The sequence below is a fragment of the Octopus bimaculoides genome, chromosome 25, assembly GCF_001194135.2.
Source record: "Octopus bimaculoides isolate UCB-OBI-ISO-001 chromosome 25, ASM119413v2, whole genome shotgun sequence".
Classification (NCBI taxonomy): domain Eukaryota; kingdom Metazoa; phylum Mollusca; class Cephalopoda; order Octopoda; family Octopodidae; genus Octopus; species Octopus bimaculoides.
Window position 1 is genome coordinate 3,964,859 of NC_069005.1, and position 24,994 is coordinate 3,989,852.

At 34.3% G+C, this 24,994-nt stretch overlaps 1 protein-coding gene across 1 annotated transcript in view; it reads left to right on the top strand.

The window, feature by feature from the left end:
• LOC106875693 (uncharacterized) overlaps positions 1-24,988 on the top strand; it is a 237,481-nt gene extending 212,493 nt beyond the window's left edge. Inside the window, exons 2-3 of the mRNA XM_052976736.1 lie at positions 6,659-6,808; positions 24,741-24,988. Coding sequence (XP_052832696.1) covers positions 6,659-6,808; positions 24,741-24,976 — 386 coding nt within the window. The 3' untranslated portion in view covers positions 24,977-24,988. The remainder of the gene's footprint in view (positions 1-6,658; positions 6,809-24,740) is intronic.
• The last annotated feature ends 6 nt before the right edge of the window (positions 24,989-24,994 follow it).

Genomic DNA, 24,994 nt, shown 5'->3' on the forward strand with positions numbered 1-24,994 from the left:
TATCTAATATCGTACGTCTACCCATTTATATACATATATAAACATATATATATACATGCTAATAAAAAAGAAAGATCGTAGAGATTATTACAACTGTCTGAAAAACATATAGGGTGCATTTTGCGTAGCATTGCTAGTGTCTTGTAGCCATCCGGTATACATATTCATCAGGTGTGTACGTAAAACACACCTGCTTTTCTTTAGAAATTACTGTAGAACTCACCTAAACTAGTTTACGTGGATGTAAATAAACACCGAATATTAAGTGGTGGAAATGGAGGGGGGCAAACAAGAATAGACACGCACAAATATACACACTTGCAAGACGGGTTTCGCGTTTTCAACCAAATCCTCTTGCAAGGCATTGATCGCCCCTCAGACTATAGTACCCTCTACCTGCCGACGATTGAGTGCAGTGTGACCGAATCCGAAACGTTTTAATTGCAGAGGAAGTTTCTTAACAACACACTTATGCCAGTGTGTATATGAGAGATTTGGAGGCACACACCCAGACAGAGTACAGATAAAATTGCAGACAATGTAAAATCTATATAAAGTGCGTAGACTAGTTTACCAGTAAAACTCCGACTTCAACGGCGACTAAAACAAATGTGATTTTGCCTCTGCCTAGTAATGAATAACTAAAAATGGTTCATTGTTCTGCAGTTAGATGCATATTAGAACAGACGTATAAACAAGCAAAATATGTAGTATCGCTTTGTAGCATATTATCTGAGGATATTCCTTAATTCTTCCTCTCTAAAGATGAAACAGTGGGCTTTATGCGGTAATATCTGTTCAATGAGATATACACCATATTCACAGCTATTCAAGAAACAGCTATAAGCAATTTAGGCACAACTTAATGCCTAATTTAAACTAACAACTCTGAAATTATATTTCAGTTATAAATTCCACGCTAAAAATTAATACGTTTCGCCTATTCATACTTATACATATATAAGAAATATATTTCAATCCCATTTCTCTTAAAATGAATGTCATCCGTATCACCTCGTCTCCTACTTGACAAACTGTTTTTGTCTAGGTTCAAGCCATCATATATTAAATTATAAGTATATTTACATGAAATATAAGCTCGACCGCAGAAACAATAACAAAGGAACAGCATCTGGTTGCCCAATCAGCTACAAAACACTTCGAAATGTTGAAATCGAATCCTCTAACACTTAGCGCTAAAAGTAGATAAGTCGGCACAAAATCGTACTACTATTTACTGTAGGAAGTTGTTTTTATCTAACTACTTTCAAGCGTGAAAAGATTTTGTATAGTTTTCTTGTTTGAAATATACCTCTCTAGAGCAATGTATCAGACACTTCTAGTAGAGAATAAAAAATCCGCACCTACAAAAGATACAGAAAACGTAGTCCAGAACCAGAAATTATCAATTGCAAATTTTTGTAGAGGATCGAAACGAGTAAGAGAATGAGCACACAAATTAATTACGCGTCAAAGGATGAAATGTTAAGTCATCCACTGGATAATATAAGCGTGGTATACTTAAGAACATGACATGTATATTACCACAATGATTTAGGGCAAAAAGAATTTGTATAACGTCAACAAGACCAATTATGACTATTATTACAGAAGAAACAACTAAGAAAAACAATAAAATTTATCTTCAAACATAAATGCACTTCAGCTTGGAAATAAAAGAGCTTCGTTCGTGAATGAATATTTAAAATGATAAAAAATATAATTAAGAAAAAAGTATTTAAATATATAGCGCTTGATGTATATATGTGTGTATTCTTTTGGAGACAAGTGTGCATGCTATCGTGCATACTGCTACTATATTTTTTCAATATGTTTTGTTCCATACACTAATTCGCGTACTATATATATTTATATCAAAGTAAGGAAATATATATTATATAAAACTCACATTATGCACACACACATCTATGTACTCTTACACGCACATATGAACAGAAAGTGATTAGAATTGATGTGGGATGAGTGGAGTTATCATGAAGAGAATTTATTGTTAAAACATTAACCCAGGAACATAAAAATAAAACGATATTATTATGTCCAATGACAAACCAATTAATATCTCGACGAATTCTAGACGTATGTTCTATCATGTACAGTCATAAACCTAATAGGATTTTGGCGCCACTTTCATCACTTTAGAATATATATATATATATATATATATATATATATATATATATATTAGATTGTAATATATTAGTGTAATATACACATACACACGCAACCGTGTTTGTATATACACACAGACGCAAATGTATATATAGTATACGCATTTATATGACTATTACGTATGTGCATAAACATAATACGTTTTTCACTCTGCTTTGTTGCTTCCAATCAGTGCCTGCCTTGACAATTTAGCAATATTGGTGTTAACGTTTGGCAAAATGGACAGCGATTTTGAAGGAAGTGGATTAAGCCGGTTACATCAACCCAAGGATCTACAACTACTAGTCACCAACCTCGAACCGATGGGATTTGAGCTCAAAGCATTGAGATTGATAAAAAAAACCCACTAAGTATTTCCCCATCGAGTTGATAACGATTCTGCCAGTTCACCACTTTGCTCCCCTTAACATTGCCCCCTAAACTGTGTAATATTGGTAATGTTAAATTGAGTAACTGATAAATGTAGAAGAGCAGCTATGCCACTTATGAACACAATTGGTAGCCTTTAGAATGGACGGTTGTACAACTACAACGTACCACGTTAATCTTATCTATCAACTCGTTCAGTACTCATATCCTTGAATCTCATTTTTGTCTAACGTTGGAAAATTATTCACTAACCCTTTGTTTTTTCTCATTTTATTCACAAGTTTTTTTCTGTTATTTATGCTACCTATCATAATGTAAATTTTAGTAGGTTAACATTGGTCTTCGCACGTCAACTTATGTTTATTTGAACAGAACCCAACGGTCCTAGTCTTACTTTGCCAAACTTCTAAAATGTTCACCGATTTCTCCACTTATATCACCTATGTATATTCAATTCTCATAGGTAATTTTCTAACACAAATCAAATGAGAGATGGCCAAACCATTGGAATAAAGCTTCGAATTTCCTCGGGGGAGTAGCCTTTGACAAGTTTGTCAGTTTTCATCACACGCATATTTAATCACGCACGAAAATAATTCCAAATAAAGGCCAAACAAAAAATAAATAAGAAAGAAGCAAGTAAAAAGTATCTCTACAATCTTCCTGGATAGCTTTGTGAAGAAACTTCCCATTTTTATCTAATTATCAGCATTCTGTATATATTTTTTGTTCTTTTATTAATCGTGTGATAAAACAGAATTAGCTTCAAGTTTGCACTACAAATTAAATTTGTCTTTGTTCATGTCTAAAATAGTGTTGAATCGTGTACTCTCTCACTTCTTGACAATGTTTAAATAAGTACAATATATGTGTATTTGAAATTATCAGCTTTTCGAATCTTCAAAGCTTCGTAATTCCGTTCTGGTCGGCGTTGTAGTTCTGTAACCTATCTCATTCATTAGCATCTAAAACTTTCAAAAGTTGCACTGCATCTATAACCATACATTCGTTTCCTTTGGGATGCTGCATCCCGAACTACATTAATGTCTCCTTTCATTATTTAATATTTAGTGTATGAAAGGCGGAGACCTGGCAGAATTGTTGCACTGGCCAAAATGCTTAGCGGCATTTTGCCCGTTTTTACGTTATGAGTTCAAATATTGCCTGGTCGAATAGCCCGATCTTGCGGGCCTTATGCCAAAATTTGAAACTATTTTTCCAAGTAAAAATATTACCGCGCTCATTATACATATAAAATACACGTATGTAGTTCTTATTTCTAGCATATTGTGTGACCTCCCTTCAAGAAAAAAACTATGTCATCATCCAGATTTCACAAGGTCTGTGTGTGTGATAGAGAAATGGAATTTTGAAAGCAGTAAAAGAGCATTGATTAGGTATTTCACCCTTAGAAGTGTGAAAACATTTGCCTGCAGGTGGCTACAGAGAGTCGAAACCCGTCCACCTCAGATACCGAATACACGACCTCCGACAATAATTACCAAGAAGTGAGTGAGTGAGTAGCTAATATTATTAGCCCTTCTGTCTGCTTTTGTTAAGAGTGTTATTTTTTCTTATTATTATTGAGTAATCCTTTGTTTTTTTTCTATCAGCAATTCAGAGGGCAGTAGTTTTCCTCTCAGCAATTGACAGCACTTTTTCTCGCATCTACGTAGTATACTATAAACAGTAGGAGATTACACAAAATGTTCATTATGGCGTTCCGTTTACGAGATATTTCTCTTTCGTTCAGAGCTACACTTAACAGATGAGAGTTTAAATATATCTGACTCTAAGCGCATGCTTATTTCTCGGTTTAGTTGATCTTGTGGAAACCAGAAACAAGGATATCTCTAGGTTTTGAGCTAGTAAACAGACGGCAAGCTTTGATATCATTATGACCTACTTAACATACGTCTTCGACTAGACATTAACTGAGCGAATCAGTAAAGTAGAATAACTAGAAATGCTTCGACTTAAGTCTTTATTCATTGATTTTATGATTTCACTTCAACTTTCTATGAAAATCTTTAATTTCAAGCGCATCTACAGGATGCAATGTGGGAGTCTTCTCGTCAGAATCTTCGTGGGATCAGCGGAGCTAAAAAGAAAACTGAAAGCCGAAAATTAAGAGAAACACAAAATGTAAATCTATCGCGCTTTCGGCATTTTATTTAGTGCTTATTTCTTGCTCGATAGAACAGTACCCATGTCCGAAGTAACTATTATTGAATATTCTCGGTTCAAGCCGCGAGATGTTTAGAAGAAATACTTGTAGAACAGCAAACATGAAATTGTATTTCTTATTGTCTGTGTGTCTCTTTTCAGCATGATTATTTCGTTTTGTATACCAGGGAAAATACTTCTAATTTTGAGATAAGGCGTCAGCAAAGCCGCATATTTATTCTGCCATATCTTTTCGCCACGAAGGAGGGTTAATGTAATTTCCTTAAGGTTAATAGCAAATACAAGGGAAACATGAGCATTCCCAGATGCATGTTCCAACGACGAGTGGGTTTAGCGAATACGAGATTGTAATGAGTAATAAATGACATGCCTGAAAACAGATTTGAGATAAACTAATACTTCACTGCAAAATAAAGACGATGTTCCATGTTGTTCTACTAAAGACTACAATAACGACAACAGTTAAGACAAGTATTAAATTTCTTACTTGAATAGAATTATTGGCTTGAGATAGCTTTCTTGTACGAGTGTTTTGCAACAAGTTATCAAGTACCCATTCATCTATCCATGCAATTAAAACCATCCTAGTATGAGGAGGTAAATAGATAAAGCAGAACAAATTTAAAATGCAAATCAACCTGATGGATGATATGAACGTTTTCATTAGATTATGTTTAGGTACAACACATTACGTTCAATTACATACTGTTTCTGAAAAGTAAAAAAAAAATATATATATATATATTTGAAATAACATTTTTTGAACGATAGCTGTCTGAATGGAAATGTTTAGGGATGTAATAATTTCCACCTCAGCATATACGTAGGAATAACTATTATGCTCCTCCTCATGCCGAACCGCTAGGTAATGGGGACGTAAACACAACACTGGTTGTCAAGTGGTGATGAGGGGTACAGTCACACACACACATTCAGTGTTCGTCTACCAAATCCACTAAATGTTTTGGTTGGCCTAAGGCTATAGAAGACACTTTACTAAGGTGCCGCCCAGTGGGACTGAACCCGGAACTATGAGGTTGGGAAGCAAGCTGCCTATAATATTGATATTGGTTTGAAATGTAGGTACAAAGACAGCAATTTTGTACGAATACGCTACGATTTTGTAAGAATACGTTAGTCCATTTCATGGAACACAATTTCCTCGTAGGAAATATTACTCAAGACAAAATCTGTTTGCTTTGACAGGATTTCAACTCAACGTTGTGAGGTAGAATAAATAACCTAAGATATTTTCTAACTATTCTTTGAACTCAATGCTTTGATTATGAATAAATGGTCTCTACGCTAAGCAAAAATCCCATCAATATTATACGTAGCTTGCTTCCCAACCTCATAGTTCCGGGTTCAGTCCTACTGTGCAGCACCTTAGTCAAGTGGCTTCTGTAGCCTTAGACCAATCAGAACATTATGTGGATTTGGTAGACGAAACTGAAAGTCTGAGTGTGACTGTGTGTGTGAGGCGGAACAAATATCGTAACATTTTCTAATTACTATTCGCAGTCAAAGCTTTGATTATGTATAAATGATCTCTGCTCTCAGCAAAAGTCCTATTTTGAATATAAACAGTTTGCCGTTAACATAATGCTTCATTGCTATTTTATCATATCGGCCACAAATGATTCAATGCAAATATTTCGGTAAATCCAGAAACTAAACCGAAACGCACTGCAAATTATTTTGCAGACCTCTGAATATTCTGCCTGCTCGAAGCCTCGTATAATATATTCCGAACTATCGTATGGATCGTAATTGCATTAAGATACTTCTTCTAAATCTATGTAAGCTATAAAAGGGTGATGCATCCTCAAGTTATTTCATTAAATGCGATTTTATTTCAATGTCCTTAAATGTGTACTTTAATACTAATAATTTTCTTTACAATCTTTTCCAGTTGTTCACGCAATGATCTCGTGTTCGAGTTGCGATTCACGGAGAGACAAATATTATGGAGAATGTGAGCAGTCACCTCCGCCTCCAAAACCATGTCCTAAAAGCAGTAATTCACATTTCTGCTCTATAATAAGGGAGACAGAAATCAGTGGTAAGTAAACCATTATTTCCTATTAGTATTGATTAGTCTATTGTCACTTCTAAGCTAACGGTGTTCCAACCATTATAGTCCCTACAATTTAGGATGTGCAAGATTATACGAACTGTATTGACGATAATCAAAACGTAAGAGAAAAACTTTGAAGACTTTACTCCTGCATATTGAGTGTGAATTAAGGAAAATAACGAGGGATTTTCGTTGTTTCCTTGATTAAGATACAATGTAATTGACGGTAGATTCAGGTAAGAAACCGAGAGATATAAGCACCGGTTTGAAAAATATACTGAAATATTCTGATTTAGTAATTGATACAAACAATGCAATGACCATGCGCGCACACACATGTGTATATTTATGTGCAAATGGCGAACAATGAGAATGATTGCACAACACTGCATTGGTTGATGAATACTGATGCATTAATGTTAAAATTGCTTTCATGTTTAGACAATCATTTAGCCAATCACATGGAGAGATTGTTAAGATATTTTAAAATGAAACCAACGTTAGCCTTAAGACAATTTATACATAAATATATATATCTGAGTATATGCATATATACGTACATACCTACATCTAATTGTATATATCGATGCATGTCTGGGTACAGGACGTCGCAAGAAAACGCGGACAAATTAATAAACAGAGTACAGAAAACACACACGCCACATAGAACATTTCCTTCATCAGCTGCAACCATTCTAAAACTAAACGTTTCGAAGTGTTAGGGCAGGACGCATTGTTAGAGTGACTCTTCCCGCGGAAACAAATTAAATTTGTAGTGCCGAGGAATATCGTGGCGAACAGAAAACATGACAGGAAAACGAAACCGTGAAAATAAACAAGAAGAACTAGTAGGGCCGGACGTGAGAATCGCTGTGATGACGAATAGAGACAAATCAAGCAGTTACATACTAGACAGAAGCTTTCATCGAAAATATAAAAAAGCGGGGAGTACGTGAATAGAGATACGTGCATATCGGTAGCTACTCAATGGACCACGCTAATCCGAAATTTATAATAGCACCTTAGTGCTGAGACATATCGGAGCTAAAACAAATTATACGCAAATAAAAGGCTCTACAATCATGCATACTAAAAACGTCACCTTATATAATCAACTAAAGTACTAAACTAAGACATTGAATGGTGTAGGTCCTTGCGTCGATTCAGACGATGGGAATTTTTTAAAGTGTTGTCCCAGAATGGGCTGCAGTCCAATGACTGATATAGAGTATATTCCATTGTGCTTTATAAATGAAATTATTAATTGAAATACTTCCGACTCTTGAGAGAATACTTTGGACATTACAGGGAAAAGTATTGAAAATATTTGAATGTCAGATAATTTCTCCAGTGATATTTTAAAAAGGTAGGACTCGTATTCAAGGAATAATTCGAGAAAAATAGGAAAATCAGTACAAGTATATATATATATATATATATATATATATATATATATATATATATATATATATCTCAAGCTCTTACCTTCACGGTAACTTACTATGTAAATGAAGTAAGCTACTGATAAACCCTCTACTTGCTGAAGAAAACGGTACAGTGCCATTTAGTCAGTTGGTAGAGCAACTTTTACGGAAGATCATATCAAAAAATGCGTTCTGATATCATTCAACGATAAATTATAATTTTTTTAAAAATAATATACTCTTCTTCGTGTCATGATACTGGGCTGATTCCTAGTTGGTGGTCCAAGAGGCGTCATCATGCAGAGAGCCGATCATGTTCACCTGTGCTCTGCATGTGTGTTCAGGTCATGAGGGTGATTCGTACGAATAGAAATTTTGAAGGAGGTGTCCAAACATGGCTGCAGTCTAATGACTGAAAAAGTAAAGGAACATATTACAATCACCTGCTCTGTTATGCTCTAGGAACAAAGGACTCCGAGCAGTAAATGTTTATTTTATAGAAGCCCCCAACTCTAGTGTGTGTAACGCTGATGCTTGCTGCAGGATGAAATATCGCGAGAAAAAAATATTCGATTTAAAAACTATTTTAGTGAATTTGCTGTGTGGCATTTATTTCCAATACAAACACACGATAGAAAGAATCCATCATGCTAGAAATACCATATAAGAGATTTGTTTCCTTTATCTATAACTATTAAAGCAATAAGGTAAAGAATGTTCGTTAAGTCGGAAGACGTATGTCATTAGTTTCCACTCTTTATATTCTGAGTTCAAATTCCACCAAGGTAAAAATTCGCCTTTCATAATTATTTTGTCGATAAAATGTAACACGTGCCATGAGCTAATGTTAACATGTTGTCTGAACTTTCAGCCAAATAGTTTCTGGTTTTGTGCTTAAATTAGAAAAACGTTATGAATTGTAGTACGAAGTATTCAACACGCCCAGAATACTAAAATAAATATATGAACGAATATTTTCTAATACTTTCAAATTTCAATATCCTGAAAAGACATTAGGAATTCAAACAAGTTAAAATGTAAGATATTACAAATTCAATATTTCCGGTTATTATAGAAACATCACCACAACTAAAATATATTTGGAAAAAAAAAAATGATTTACCTGTACAGTAGATATTGTAAGCCGAAGTCCTCCGATAATAATTAACATAGTAAGTACTCGTGGCGGTTTGTAATCACGTGACGCGTAGGATGAATTTTTGTTTTCGTCTTTTTTTTTTCTGCGTTTCATTATTTACATCAGGATGGTGTACGTTCGAAACTAGCATCATACAAACCCGCTACAGCTGACCAATCACATATCAAGTTAATCTGAAATTTCACTTCTTGTTAACATCTAGTCTTTTCACCTGTTGAACACGTAAGATAATAATAACGCCTAGCAGGAATCATTAGGTTATTTCAGAAAAATTTATCGAAAAATCCTGGAAGCGTAACCTGTATTGTATCTATATTTAAAAATAGTTGCTCATCTGCTAATCATTGAAAGTCGAAAGAAATTGGAATACGATGGTTATTTCATGTACTTTACATATATTCTTTATATACTTTATGCACAATTTTATAGACTTAATAGACAGCACTCTCTCTCTCTTTCACTATTCCTCTTCGACTTTCGTTCAGCTACTCATGTGAAAGCGTTACAGACGAGCTAAGTAACGGAGGAAAAAAACTTAATTAAAAAAAAAATAATAAAATATACATTCCACCCCGCCTCTCACTCCTCCTCCTGCTCCCCTCCCTAAACATTGGTTTTAGTAATGCAAGCACAAGGTCAGCAATTTCGTAGGAGGGAGTAAGGCGATTATATCGACCTAAGTATTCAACTTGTACTTAGTTTACAGACTCCGAATTGATGAAAGACGGAGTTTACCGCGGCAGAATTTGAACTCAGTATGCACACTCCGATGAAATGCCGCTAAGCATTCTGCCCGGCGCCGTAACGGTTCTGCCAAGGAATATTTTGACTGCAATAATTTATATCAAGTTCAATGTTATTTCTTATTGAAATTCTTTCTTTTGTTCTTTCATTCCTTTGTTTGTTTCAGTCATTTGACTGCGGCCATGCTAGAACACCGCTTTCAAAAGATTTCACTTATTTGATTGATTTTAATTTTCAAAAAGATAAAACAACTTTGGAACACATTAAACACAGAATGTAACGACGATAGACATTTCTGTTCTTGGGTTTGGCTTATGCGCTAAAGAAGCAGTTTTCATAGCAGCTGCTCAGTTGTTTCCATCGACAGTGGCATATTACTTAAAGTCTAAAAGGAATAAATTGACCTCGGAAAGATTTGAAACTAGAAGCTAACGAGACGAAGAAACGCTGTAAGTTATTCTCTCCAACACTCAAATAGATCTATCTTAGTTCAATGGAATACTTCAGAATGAAATAGAAAAAGAAACTATAATAAAGAAAATATATCTTTTCTATTCTAGACACAAGATCCAATATTTTGGGGGAGGGTACATCGATCCCAGTACGCAATTAGTGCTTAATTTATAGACCCCGAAAGGATGAAAGGCAAAGTCGACCTCGGCAGAATTTGAAGTCAGAACATAAAGACAGACGAAATACCGCTAACCATTTTGCCCGGCGTGCTAACGTTTCTGCCAGCTCGTCGCCTTGAAAGAAATGTTTACTTCTCGAGCCATGCCAGGTTCATAAGGGCCCGTTTTCCAGTTTCAGTGGCGTATAAATTCCACACCTGGACGGGACGCCAATGCGTTCCAGGGTTACTCATTTTTGCCAGCTGAGTGGATTCGAGCAACATTAAATGAAGTGTTTTGCTAAAGAATACAACGCATCACCCGGTCCAGGAATCGAAACCACAATCTTAAGATCATGAGTCCAACATCCTAACCACTAAGCCAGGCGACTCACCAGAGCAACTTATATTGCATTTCTTGTGGTGTGTTGAGTGAAACCGACGTTACATATCCCATTGTAATTATTAAATCAGTTGATAAAAGAATTTCATTAAATCTAATTCAGTTTCATACATATACATTAAACTCACACACATACATCGTGTTCCTCCTTACAAATGAATTTAATTTATATTTCATATATTTCCGACCATTGAGATACTTTCAACATTATAGGAAGAGACATCGAAAGCATTTCATATTTAACTATATATATATATATATATATATATATATATATATATATATATATATATATATATATATATATATATGTAAAAATTTATTTATGAGGGTATAAATGGATATTAATCAATTTGAACCAGTGGTCTAGCATATTAAAAAAATCCGAAGATTAAAATTATATTACATACAAAAATAAGAGGGATGACCATCAAAAGTGGACTCCTATATGCTAGAAATAGATGCCGAATCATCTAGCCACGAAAAAAATATATGTTCTCAGTAAAAATTCGGTGACATAACAGACTGTAAAAGGGCAAGACAAATGAAAAAAAATACTAAATAAAAACGATTAACCTACGCACCATGGTTTCACCTGTTACATAAGTAAATATCTGCAGGATCGTCAGCGTAGTCTGTCGATTTGCGATGTAATTTCCAGAACTAGACACAGGACTTCTAACCGAAAGGGAGCACGTGTAGAGTTCTACAAATTACATTCAGTGTATCCTTTTAAATGTCTTCAATCTGGCGCGCTAAGTCCGGAAATAATTCTGCAGTTAATACATTTTTGCAGCTAATTTACCGGTTTGAGAAACATTATTGTATAAAAATTTATTTATGAGTGTAGAAATGGATATTAATCAATTCGTGGTTAGATGATTCGGCATCTATTTCTAGCATATAGGAGTCCACTTTCGCTGATCATCCCTCTTATTTTTGTATATATATATATATATATATATATATATGTATATATATATTTTCGTAATAAAATTGTGGTACCAATACAGCAATGCAAATGATTCTCCGAGTTGTAGAGTTTAATATTTTTAGTGAAATATTATTTACATTGCCTAAATATATATCATTTATTCTATATTCTGTGGCAAATAGCTGCAACGATTGCCCCTCAAATTGTTTACCAGTGACATCTGACTCGAATTTACCCACGGTCTTAAGAAATGTAATATATTTTCCAATAAATGATATAATCCACGACTTTTCTCTCTCCGTGTGTCAACGATGGTGGACATCCATACCGAACTCTGAAAATTATTACTGTTTTTTTTCTTTGGAGAGTTAAATATACAAATGAAGTTTGGCATTTGCCTTCTAACGATTCCCTCTGATAGTGCTGTTCTAGTGCGTATTCAGTCCTACTCTTAAACCACATTATATATTGAACTCTTACAGAGAGGGTTAGCTTTTGTTATTTCAGGGTTTTTTACACGCGCTGTTTGGGTTATACAACTTGTCTGCAGTCAGCCTTAATTCAGTTCTGTATGACATATCCAGAAAACTATTTTATGATATCTATCCAACAACTGATTTTCTTTGTAAGTACAATCTTCGCAGGCCAACGCCAACCATTGGTAATTAGTGAGCAATATTAACTCTATATTTATCGAAAGTATTGAGTCCTGAATAACATGCATTTAACGTTTTGCCAAGAACCAGGTATCCATCTGCAATAAGCCGAATGTTCGTGGCTGGAATACCTTTAAACATACATCTACATAATCTCCGTCGACCTAAAGCTAAATGCATAGTACAATTATTATGTATCATCCGTTTAATGAATGCACGAGGAATAATTTATGGTAGCCTTGAAATTGCAACTCAACATCAGAGTGGCATATTTGTGCAGCAATGCTTTTATATACGAGTCATTTACTTTATACAGCATTTCTAAGTGAATATGTATGAACATGTTTACATACAAAGCGCTTTCACGCCACTTACATCTTTGATCGACCTAAAGTTAAGAAAGTCAAATGTGCACTCTTTAAACATTATTTGCTAATGCCTAGCTTTCCGTTAGTATTACATTTGCAACGTCTTTGATATAAAGTTGTAAATTCTTTGATGGAAAATAGCTAGTTCTTTTTGATACAAAGTAGTAAACTATTTGATACGAGTAAAACATTGTTTGTTATAAATTAGAAATGTAGTTTCTAAAAATTGTACTAACTTCTTTCATGTATAATTATGTGTGTGAATGCATGGGTGTATTTACAGGAGAATGAAACCTTTTGAAGCCATTTAACGTTGTCAATAGCTCTTAGAAATGCAACTGTAACATTCCAACTCAATACTAGATTATTCTCTGTCGTGATATTTAGTTAACGTTGTAAGGTTTCGTTTGTCCGGAGCTGTGGATAGGTGAACAGCAGAAGGAGTCTGAGTGGAAGCCCACTCCCCTCATAGAGAATTTTGGGCTCTTTATTTCTTACACTTTAAACAAAGTAGGGCCGCCTCGATGTCATGTCTAATGGATACCTCTCTGCTGACACATTCTGTTGAAGTCCTCTCTGTGGCCGGTGAAATAAGTAACAGTTGAACAATCTTCTTAACCCATCCACCTCGTGATTGCTGGCTAGCCTTGTGTAAACCTTTCAAACCAATACTGTATGCATCCTAAGACTAACAAGCTAATAAAGGTGGTAAGCTGGTTGAAATGTTAGCACTCCGAATAAAATGCTTAACACCATTTCGTCCGTCTTTACCTTCCGATTTCAAATGCCGAGGGAGATTGACTATTGCCTCATCTATTTGGTGTCGGTAAATAGGTTCTATTTGTGCACTATGGTAGTTGTAACCGACTTATGCATTCCCCCGAAATTGCTTGCCTTGTGCCAAAATTTGAAAGAAATATTACCATATTAGCACAGCAATTTTCTGTTAGATATTTCCTTAAGATAACGACCGAATATATGAAGGGCGTAAATTTTCGATTTTGACTTCTGTATGAAAGTTAGAAAACAATTAAAGCAACCCGTATGACGGCTTAATGGAGTGTGCAGTATAGAAATAACCCATTGTCGGTGAACCGAGACAGTAGGATTTCGAATTACCATCGTAATTGAAAATATTTTGGTTTACGTATTCCATAAGTTTCATGCATATGAACATAACATTATAACTTACTTGCTGAACTAGGATGCATTTGTGTTTAATTTTAGGCGACCAATGGACATTCTCAGAACAAAATGTCAAAAAAGAGAAGTATAAGTGTGTTCTGTTACTCACTTTCCTACTCAACATGGGATGTATCAGTAAAAAAAGTAATACGTTTACGGGTAAAATAATCCGGTAAAAGAACAGGGTATAATAACAAGGTATAATAACGGGGTAAAATAAGGTTTTAATGTTTTTCTGAAATAAAGACAAATACTCTTTTCTACTCTAGGCACAAGGCCCGAAATTCTTGGGGATGTGGGGGTCCTGTCGATTCGATCAACCCCAGTACGCAATTGGTACATAACTTATCGACTCCGGTAGGATGAAAGGCAAAGTTAACCTGAGCTGAATTTGAACTCAGAACCTAAAGACAGACGAAATACCGCTAAATGTTTCACCTGGCGTGCTAAAGTTACTGCTAGCTCACCGCCTTAGGAAGGGAATTTATTGTTAAATAAAAACAAATATTAACAGCTGCTGATGATGGCGTATAAGTAGCAGCAAGAAAGGAATAAGCAGGCGTCATTTTAACAAGCAGCACTGGTGGATATGAAAAAGGCAATGGCAAATATTTTCTACAGATTTCAAGCGAGTGTGTTTGTGTTCACAACGAGAACGAAATCAACACGATTTTTTCTCAGCATAGTTTCCGGTCACAAGATTTGGCAAAGGTTATGCCATATCAGTGAGATTTTTAGGCAGGAAAAGCATGCAACGTGTGCAGAATTAATTTACAACCATTTTGTTATTTGTGAAGAATAAATTGCATTAACTGGAATTAGATAAAAAAGAAGGAAAGCCATGCTTTATTGCGAAAATAAATTAAAAGGAACATTATTTCAACGTTAGTGTAACGCATTATTAATTCTCGTTTTGATGCATAAACCAATGATAATTATAATCCTAATGATAATACTAACACCAACCATATTGAACTAAAACCTGTATCGCTTGTTTTATTTGTCGATGATATTTTTGTTCCATATAAAATATCGACCATTTATTAAGGTGTAAAGTAAGGAATGGAGAATTTTATGTGTTTGATATTAATTAGAAAGTATTAAGTCAAATGGGGTAGAATAACGGTTCAGCTTGCAACGCAACCTTGAAGCAACTTCCTTAGCAAAGCTGTGAAGATATTTAAGTTTTAAACGAGGATGATATCGATAATACATAATCAGTCTGTGGGAGTACATTATTATTCAGAACATGCCTGATCGATTGATCGAAATTGAATTGACTAAACAGAAACAGGTAATGATTCAAATGAGGAAATAATTATGATGACCCAGATTATCTTTACTTACGTACATGACACATGCAATCCTCACGTTCACACGCTAAGTATATTATCATATAAAGAAATTTCCTTATTAAATATCCTGCAATTACTTGAGTAAATCTTTATAGTAAATCGCATATTGGTATACATGCCTGCATAATTAAGTTTGCTGCACAACGATTTATAGCAGATGCATAAAGTCATATGTCTTGGGGTGAATGGTATAGACGATCTTATTTACGGCTCTCGTTCGTGAATATATAAAAACATAACGGTGACCTGAATGCACTCCGAAACCAGAAAGTAATATCATGTAAACTAAATGCTACAAAATATAATGCCCACCGAACTGGCATCTCTGCCTACGCTGCTTTCTGTCTGGTATTTGTTCTAGCTTCATATTCCCTTCCTTTACACCGTTCAAAAGTAGTTTATTTAATGGATATCAAAACTCCAATGGTCCACTTCTATAGGTTACGTATAGTTACAAGGCCAAGACGAATATTGGTAGATCTTGAAAAAGTAAGGTAACATATGTTTTTGTCAACATGCCTATAACACGCCACTATTGAACCATGGTTTTTTTTTTTCATAAACCAAGTAGCAACCATCATCCGATCCACATCAAACTTAACAGACCGGATAATGCAGACTATTTTTGCATTCTTAAGTAAATTCTTCATCGAAATGTAAGTTATGTTATACGATGGTTCTTATTGAATAGAATTCTTTGGAAGAACTGCGCACCTATTTGAGAATGTGTTTGAAAACCGGAAAAAAACCCTTCTGAGTGGTGTATAAATTACTGAAGGAAATAGGAGGCCGTACGTTTGATGATATTGTAAGCGAAGTAGTACTTTTAAAGACAACGTTTCTCTACGAGTAGTGGAACTTCAGTCACACGTCAATTCTGAGCTAATCTTCAATCGAGTAGCAACCTGCTACTTTCTTGGCTTGTAATTGTGGTGGTCGTCGGTAATGTTTTACTTCTTTAACAATCACTCAAGTACTGTTTCTGTGTCTGCTTCATATGACAAAATTTTCAACTGGGATATTTAATTGTTTCAGGCTGAAACTGGCTACACTTTCGATGGAGGGAAATTTGCAAGTGGTTGTAGTTCTAACGAGTTCGGTGGCATTTTTATTGGATATATCTTACAATAATATTCCTTTTCCTCCATTTAGCTATTTATTAATCTGCAAAATAGTTTTTATATCATATTCCCTTCTGCCAATCCTGTTCTTGTTAGTGTCGGCATCTTAAAGTAGTTACTTTTTTTTTTCTGATGTTAAGATAAAATCATTTTGCATTCGGTTGAATAAACTTGTTTTCTTGGAAGATGTGCTTAAGTATTTGAAACTATTTAAGCTGCAAGTTCTTTCAGATAGAATTTGCTTAATCTTTTTCTACGCTTGCAGTATCTTCTTAATGTCTTTTCACACACACACATATATATATATAATTTTATTTCTAAGATACTACTTTTTCTTATGCGTGTTCCATCTCTTCATTATCCAAATCGCTGAGCAAATATATGCCTTCCTCATGCTTTTCCCCCAATGCCATATGCACATTATGATCCAATTTGTGTTGACTGGCTGAGAAGTTTCTAACTCAATCAGGATCGAATCCAGGTCTCCCACGTTACTACTAAATATCGATCTTGTCGGATTGGTTACTAAATAATGGTCTACTAAGTTTCGATATATTGATCGGCAGTCCAGGTTGAACACGAATGCGACACAATGATTAAGAAGAAATATCGCTTGATATTATTCGAACGCTCTAATGCCTCTTCCAACCCAGCTCCCTATGATCTCGCATAGCAATTGTCATGAAAGCTAATAAGGATTCAATGTAAGAAATTTAGGAAATGGTGGAAGAGTAAACTACTAGATATATTGAACTTTATTATACCAACTTCGGAATAATAAAATGGTAAAGTCGAAATATTCGGGATATAGTGTTACGCATCTAATTATTTGGGGGAATTTTTATCTTCCCTGTATCAAGTGTTGAGATTTTCAGCTAGCCCTGAATGAAAGGTAACTGCAAAGTATTCCCAAGCGCCCCATCGCACAACAGCTTCATGCAGTTAATGCTTTGTTTGCAGAGTTGCATGTCAAGCGGGGCAGCAAAAATGTGTACTGGGATCGATTGTGAGAAATCCTAGATTCCAGAGATGGAGGAAAAGAAATGAGAGCTGTGTTTGTTGTGGAAGTTGCGGGATTCGACGTTGAACACAAGGGTGATGTGTGTGTGTGTGTGTGTGAGTGAGTGTGAGAGAGGGAGACAGAGAGAGAGAGATGTGATTTGTGAATCTATGCGTGGTGGTAGCAAGTAACCATCCAGTTCTCAGCAACAGAGATTATTATACAAGCTGAAAATACTGAGAATAATAGCGCAACGTTAGGAAGCATCATTGCAGTAACTATAATCATAGAACTGATTGTGTGAAAGTGAGTTACTTTATATCGAGAACGTATCGTAGTGTTTTGTTTCTTTTTATATTAATCAGTCAAGAAACCTTCTTCTGGGTCCGATATGAGACGTCGGTGCACAACTACGCATAAAGTAAGAGCAGGATTTTAAACAAATACAGAAATACAATTATACAATTATATGCCAGCCATTTATTTACGAGTATTGTTAACACTAACAAACTCAATATATATATATATATGTATATATATATATATATATATATATATATATATATATATATATATATACATATTTATGTGTGTGTGCCTGCGTATAATGCATATATAATTATGTATTTGATAGATATATGCCGGTATATGTGTGTGTCCGTGTGTGTCTTTGTGTGTGTGTTTGTATGTGTAATTGTAAATATGTATATAAGCATGTATGTACTTATATATATATATATATATGTGTATGTGTATAATCGATATGTATAGATGAGGAAAAGCAGTGAGCTGGCAGAATCGTTAGCATGCCGAGCAAAATATCTAGCGGTATTTCGTAACCCGTAATTTTCTGAGTTCAAATTCCGCCGAGGTAACCTTTGACTTTTATCCTTTCCTGTTCGATTAAATAAGTACCGTTTACGTACTGGGGTCGATGTGTTCCACCTAATCCCTTTGTCTGTCATCGCTTGTACCCTCTATGTTTAGCTCCATGTGGGAAATAAACAAATACATATGTACACATGAGGAAATATCAAATGCGTATATTTATGTACGTATTGCTGTCCTTTCTTCTTCGTGTATATAATCGTCAACAAGCAGATTATGTTTGCATCAACATAGTCACACACCTGTACAGAAGAACACATATATAGTACATGGTAATGAACTTCAAATTCTTGATCGCTGTACGTCATACAGTGAATTGCAGTAATTTCTAATGGATGCTTTTATAAAGGAATCGTGTGAAGGTCAATTGAAGGATACATCCGAAAGCAGGGAAATATTACACATCATGCTCAACGGAACTCTATGTCTGGAGATTACGTTCTGTTATCTTGTATAACCTTGTTCGCAAACTATTGTTTTGCTTGAAGCCAAAGGAAAAATAATTATTGGAATAATGAAATTAAAGAAAATGTTAAATAGAAACAAAATGAAAAAGAAGTTACTTATCGCTTCGAATCATACAAGATGAAGCTTCTGCAGATATTACTATTCGTTCAAAAATAATAATTATTATTAGAATTGTAATGATGATGAAGATGATAAATATAAAAAGTTATAAATAATAATATAATTCTTTGTATTACTTGTAGTATTGTTATCTATAAATTAATAATGTTTTATTAACGTATTTGTCTTGTGAATATGTCTTTGTCTTCTAAATATGAATAATCATGATTTTAACAAACTTTGGTCAACTAGTTGGACTTAAGAACGTCCGCAATATTTTCCACCAATCTACAATATGCCTCTAATAATAATAATTGCAATACGCCAATAATAATAATAATAACAATAATAATGATTTCCAAATTTTGCCTCAAGGCAACTTGTACGTATTTTATCGACCCCGATACATACATACATACATACATACATGCATATATATATATATATATATATATATATATATATATATATATATATATATACATTTAATGTAAGCAGACTAACATCGATTATTACTTTTTAATACAAATAGACTTTATCCCATCCATAACGTTTACAAGTAATCATAATAGTTCTTAAGATTATGTTTATAATACTAATTAATAGTTTATCTTAATAAAATGCCCATTAGTTAATTACAATTATTTACTTACTGATATGTAAACACCTATTGCTCATAATGCGATTGATCAAAGTCCAGCTTTCGATATAATTGGACTGTTGAATTTAAAAACAAAGAGTAGTCTATTAAAACCATTATAGGGGTAGATATAAATAAATAAATAAGTATATAAATAATAAAAATATGGAGAAGTAGTATATGTTTTTATGTGGCCCGAAAACCGCTTAGGACTTTATAAATTAATTAAATGATTACAATTTAGTTACTTGCTAATTACGATCATTGATGCAGATGGAAGTGCAATTGTAGTATGCACCCAAGCAAGGGTTGATATATCGACAATTTTAGTAATAATAATATAATAATATCTATTGATTATGATTAAGCAAACTGTACTATAAGCGTGCGACTGCAACAATAATTGTAATAGCAAGTAATTAAATGTTAATCCTTTAATTAATTTGGGGATTTGTACTCATAGTTATTTAAAGGACCACTACGCTGAATGTAATTAGGTATGTCTAGCCAATTACTGTTTGTTTGTCTAGTAAGACCACTGCTTGGGTACTGTAGTGTTAGTTCATATGTTAGTCTTTGTATTATAATTCTGTAAATGTAAGTCCTTGCTCTAGCCATTAACTCCTCTTAACTGTAGACTCCCCTTAACCGTAGTTCTACCTTTATCTCCCTCCCTCTTCCCTTTCCTTCTAATTAACTTCCGTTCTTTGTCTACTAATTTCTCCAATTTTCTAAAGCATTTGTCCAACTTTTTCCCCGAACCGCCTTAAGTCACATTGGTCCAATCAGGGACCTCTACAGGTTTTAATGACCCTGCGAATTTTGTTCATTCCTACGCATGGTGCTTGTTTGCACGTTTGTTTTTATTTACAATGTCCTAAGCGGGTTTTGGGTCACTTTAAACCTATACTGCTTCTCCATACTTTTATTATTTATTTACTAACATCTAACCCTACAACGGCCTTAATAGCTTACTTCTTTGTTTTTAAATTTAACTGACCAATTATAACGAAAACTGGACTTCCATCAATCCCATTACGAGCAATAGGCGTTTGGTCTCTGCATCATGTCAATAAGTAAGTAATTGTAATTAATTGATGGGCAATTAGTACTATTAACTTAATTAACTTAAGTACTTTTACGATTACTTCTAAACGTTATGGAACTATCGCTCCCTCTTTTTCTAGATTTTTTGGCGTATCTCGTTATGGTAAAGTTTGTATTTTACATTATTCTTTATACATCTTGTTACCCCTATATAAAAATCAACCCACCAAATATTATATTTTAAGTTTAGTCATTTACTCAACGTCCTGAAGCATAGGTAATTATACTGATAGTAAAACGGATATTTTTATCCCTTAGACGGTTATTCCAAACTCTAACTCAACTAATCTTTATATATATATGCATAAACGCGCACACACACATACACAAACACACACATATATATATTATTTTGGTATACACCAAGTGGTATACTTGGTATAATTTTTAAAGCCCTTTCACAGCATTGGGCTACCTGATGGCAGCAACTGTCTGTACAACTTCTCACCCGGAAGGCACTAGTGTATGCTGGTTCGAAACGTTCGTAGTGGTTCTGAATAAAGAGTCAGCCGTATTGCAATTTCTTTCTCTCGTATTTATGTGTGGGCGTCTGTAAAGAACGACGGAGTGAGAGAGAAAGAGGGATATAGACAAATGCATATACAGATAGAGATGAATATTTCACACATATGCACTCGTTTATTTGTTGTGTAATCCGTATATATGTATAAGTCATGTGTGTGTACGTGTACACCTGTGTATCAGTGTACGAATATATGTGTAATGCTATATTCATACAGGTATGGTATTTCCGTAAAAATTTCAATTGATATAATCACAACGAAATGCACGCAAACATACACATTACAAATATTCAATACGTGATAGCGTTATGATAACAAATATAAAATTTTTAAAGCGATCTTATTTAATATCATAAAACTAATTTCCATGAAAGTAAAATTGTCAAAGGAAAACGAACACATAAATGTTGATCTCACCTTTTCATTCTTACTTTTGTTGTTAATTTCCAGGTAGATTTCAACCATTTGTACGACTTTATATACGTGATAAGCTTATTGAAATGCAAATTCAAACAGACACGCGGAAATACATTTATGTTCATACCCGTATGAACATAAACTTACGTATGTGAGAAAGGAATTCTGTTTGTAAATGCATGTTTATATATATGTGTGTTTTTGTGTGTGCCCCTATGTATGTGCATGTCTATTTTTGTGCCAGGCTGTATGATCCTATGTGTTGATGTTTGTGTTAATATCTGTATGCATAAAACTAAATGTACAAATTTAGGGATCAATCGAAAGCGATATTAAAATTTCAAAAGTTCCCATTTTAATAAATCTTGATAAAAATATTTTTATTTTTCACTTTCGGTAACATTTTGGGTTAAAGCCAACAGATTTTTACTGCTCATATTCATCGTGTTATTTTTTATATTTTTGTTATTTATATTTCTCTGTATAAACTTCATGTGTTACTTCTGTGCAGCAGTCTGTCGTACTCTGTGAAGCAATTGTAATTTTAAATAAATCAAATATATAGTTCTCACCTGATTTGAGCAAATCCATATCTATTCATAAATTAATGACAGTTCCGAACGCGTTATCATCTAGCTTTTACATGTTTCACTCATTAACTTTGGCCAGACTGGAGTATTACACTGAAGTATTTATTCGAACAACTCGATGTCAAAACATATTTTTAAAAACTTAGTTACTCCATAACTTTTACGGAAATCCTAAATTATCGATAGGTATGACATCTACCAGCAGTTGTCATGCGGGGGGAGTGAACAAATACAATTGACAATACGAAGACACACATACATATACATACATACACATACATATATATATATATATATATATACACGCGCGTGTATATATATATCGAGAGAGAGAGAGAGAGAGACATACAAACATTGATATAGACAAATAGATACATACAGGGGTTGGACAAAATAATGGAAACGCCTAGCATCATAGCATCGTAATTTTGAAATATCCATAAAACAATCCGTCAAAATCTTGCTTCTTTTTGTGTTTTTTTATTTATTATTAGTGTTGTGAAATATGTTTTATCTAAAATTGCTGTTTGTTTTCAGATATCATCAGAAAAAAGTTAATTAAAATACATGAAAATGACAGATCTATAGGACTTTCAAAAGGTCAAATTGTTGGTGCTCGTATGGCAGGCGTTAGCGTAACGAAAAAAACCAAATGTTTGGTGTATCAAGAACTACTGTCTCAAAACTAACGGCAGCATTTGAGATAGAAGGAAAAACCTCCTCGTCAAAACGATCAAATGATTGGGTAGACATAAGCTCATTCCTCAATCAGATATACATTATCTGTACACATGTCAGATGTTCAAAGCAACGTGAAATGAAGTGTTTTGCTCAAGAAGCCCAGTCTCGGAATTGAACCCACGATCTCGCAATCGTGAGTGCCACACTCTAACCACTAAGCCATGCACCTTATACACACACACATACATAAATATTTGGTATGATCAATAAGTATCCGGACTGTATCCATTTTAACGAAACCAAAGCACACGAAGAGAAGCCACTTGGCACAGATTGACCTTGAACTCTGCATTGCATGTGGACTCGGCTAAGTTTTAACCTTCTAGCTGACTTCTACTAGCTATACATATTCAGTCACCCCAGCCCCTATTATTTAAACATTTTTGAATTTTTGTTGTCATATTTCTCCGAAATGTTTTACAAATGTTTGTAGTCACGTGAGTATCTACATGCATTCCGTTGCTTACTGTGATTTTATCAACTATTAATGTGAAAAATCATAACAGTTTGTTTGTCTCTTACGGTTGAAAGCTGAATCCAGCGTGTAAAGAGCGAGGTTATTTTCGAGAAAAAAAACAGATTTATGTATTTTGCTTTAGAATAAGTGTTAAAACTAATTTTGTAAAGCTCTGTACTAGTACTTATAACTCACAAATCTATTGGAAAGAAGAAAAAAAAACAATAGCTTGTATGAAACGAGATTTGAAATTTAGATGCTATTTTGAGATGCAAATGAAATCTCTTGGACGTCTTTCATCATATTTCTGCTCGAAGTAAATGGATTTTCGGTGAAATACCTAAAACAGAAACTAAAGAAAAACAAATTTTGACGTCTCTCTTCACAGGCATGACATGCAAGTAATAGTAGTGTTTTTTTTTTGTTTTTTTTGTTTTTTTTTACTAAAAGTGCCCTCTCCTTACTTCCAAATAGTGAAAATGAAGTTTAATGTACGTGACAGGCAAATAAATTGCAGCTGCTTTAGACGAGACATGTAGTGCGCATGCACAAATCCTGAGTCCATAATGAAATTACCTTTAGTGAACCAGCAAATCTTTGGCAGTCACGAAAGTGGACCAAAGGGGAGTTAACAAGACCCTATCATGACGACTTTTAAAATATCTTAGAAGAGTCAAAATGAGGTCACTAGTCTCAAGGTCACACACTGTGGGCTAATGCTGTGTCGTCTGATTTAAAGCACTCAGAAAGGATCAGAACAACTAAAGAGATGAAAGTAGCGGTGAAGGCAAGCGTCAAATCAGGTTTCAATGAACTTCCCTGAGTGTAAATAATGACCGATTAAATCACCTCAGAGTAAAGAAAGATTAAGGTTTTAAGGACTTGTCATTTTTAGAGACATATACATCGAACATAAATGTCAGTGAAAACTACTCTATTGTAAACATTATGAGAAAAATAGGGGAAGAGTTAGTTGAATCTGTTACTCTATAGACATAACTTACCTCTATGTTTCCTTTCTTTGCAGGTACTCCAGTGCGATTCGCCAGGGATTGTGCGGATAAATATATAGAGGAAGATTGCGTTGTAAAAAATATCACGGCAGCGAGGAAGACTACCTATTGCATTCGAACCTGCGACACAGACGGATGCAATGCACAAGGACTAGAAATGCGGGGTGGATCCTCGAAATTGAATATATTTACTTACTTAGTTTTCGGGCTTGCTTTACTACTTAATATTCAACAATTAGCCTTTGTTTAATATTTTGTTTCTGCGTCT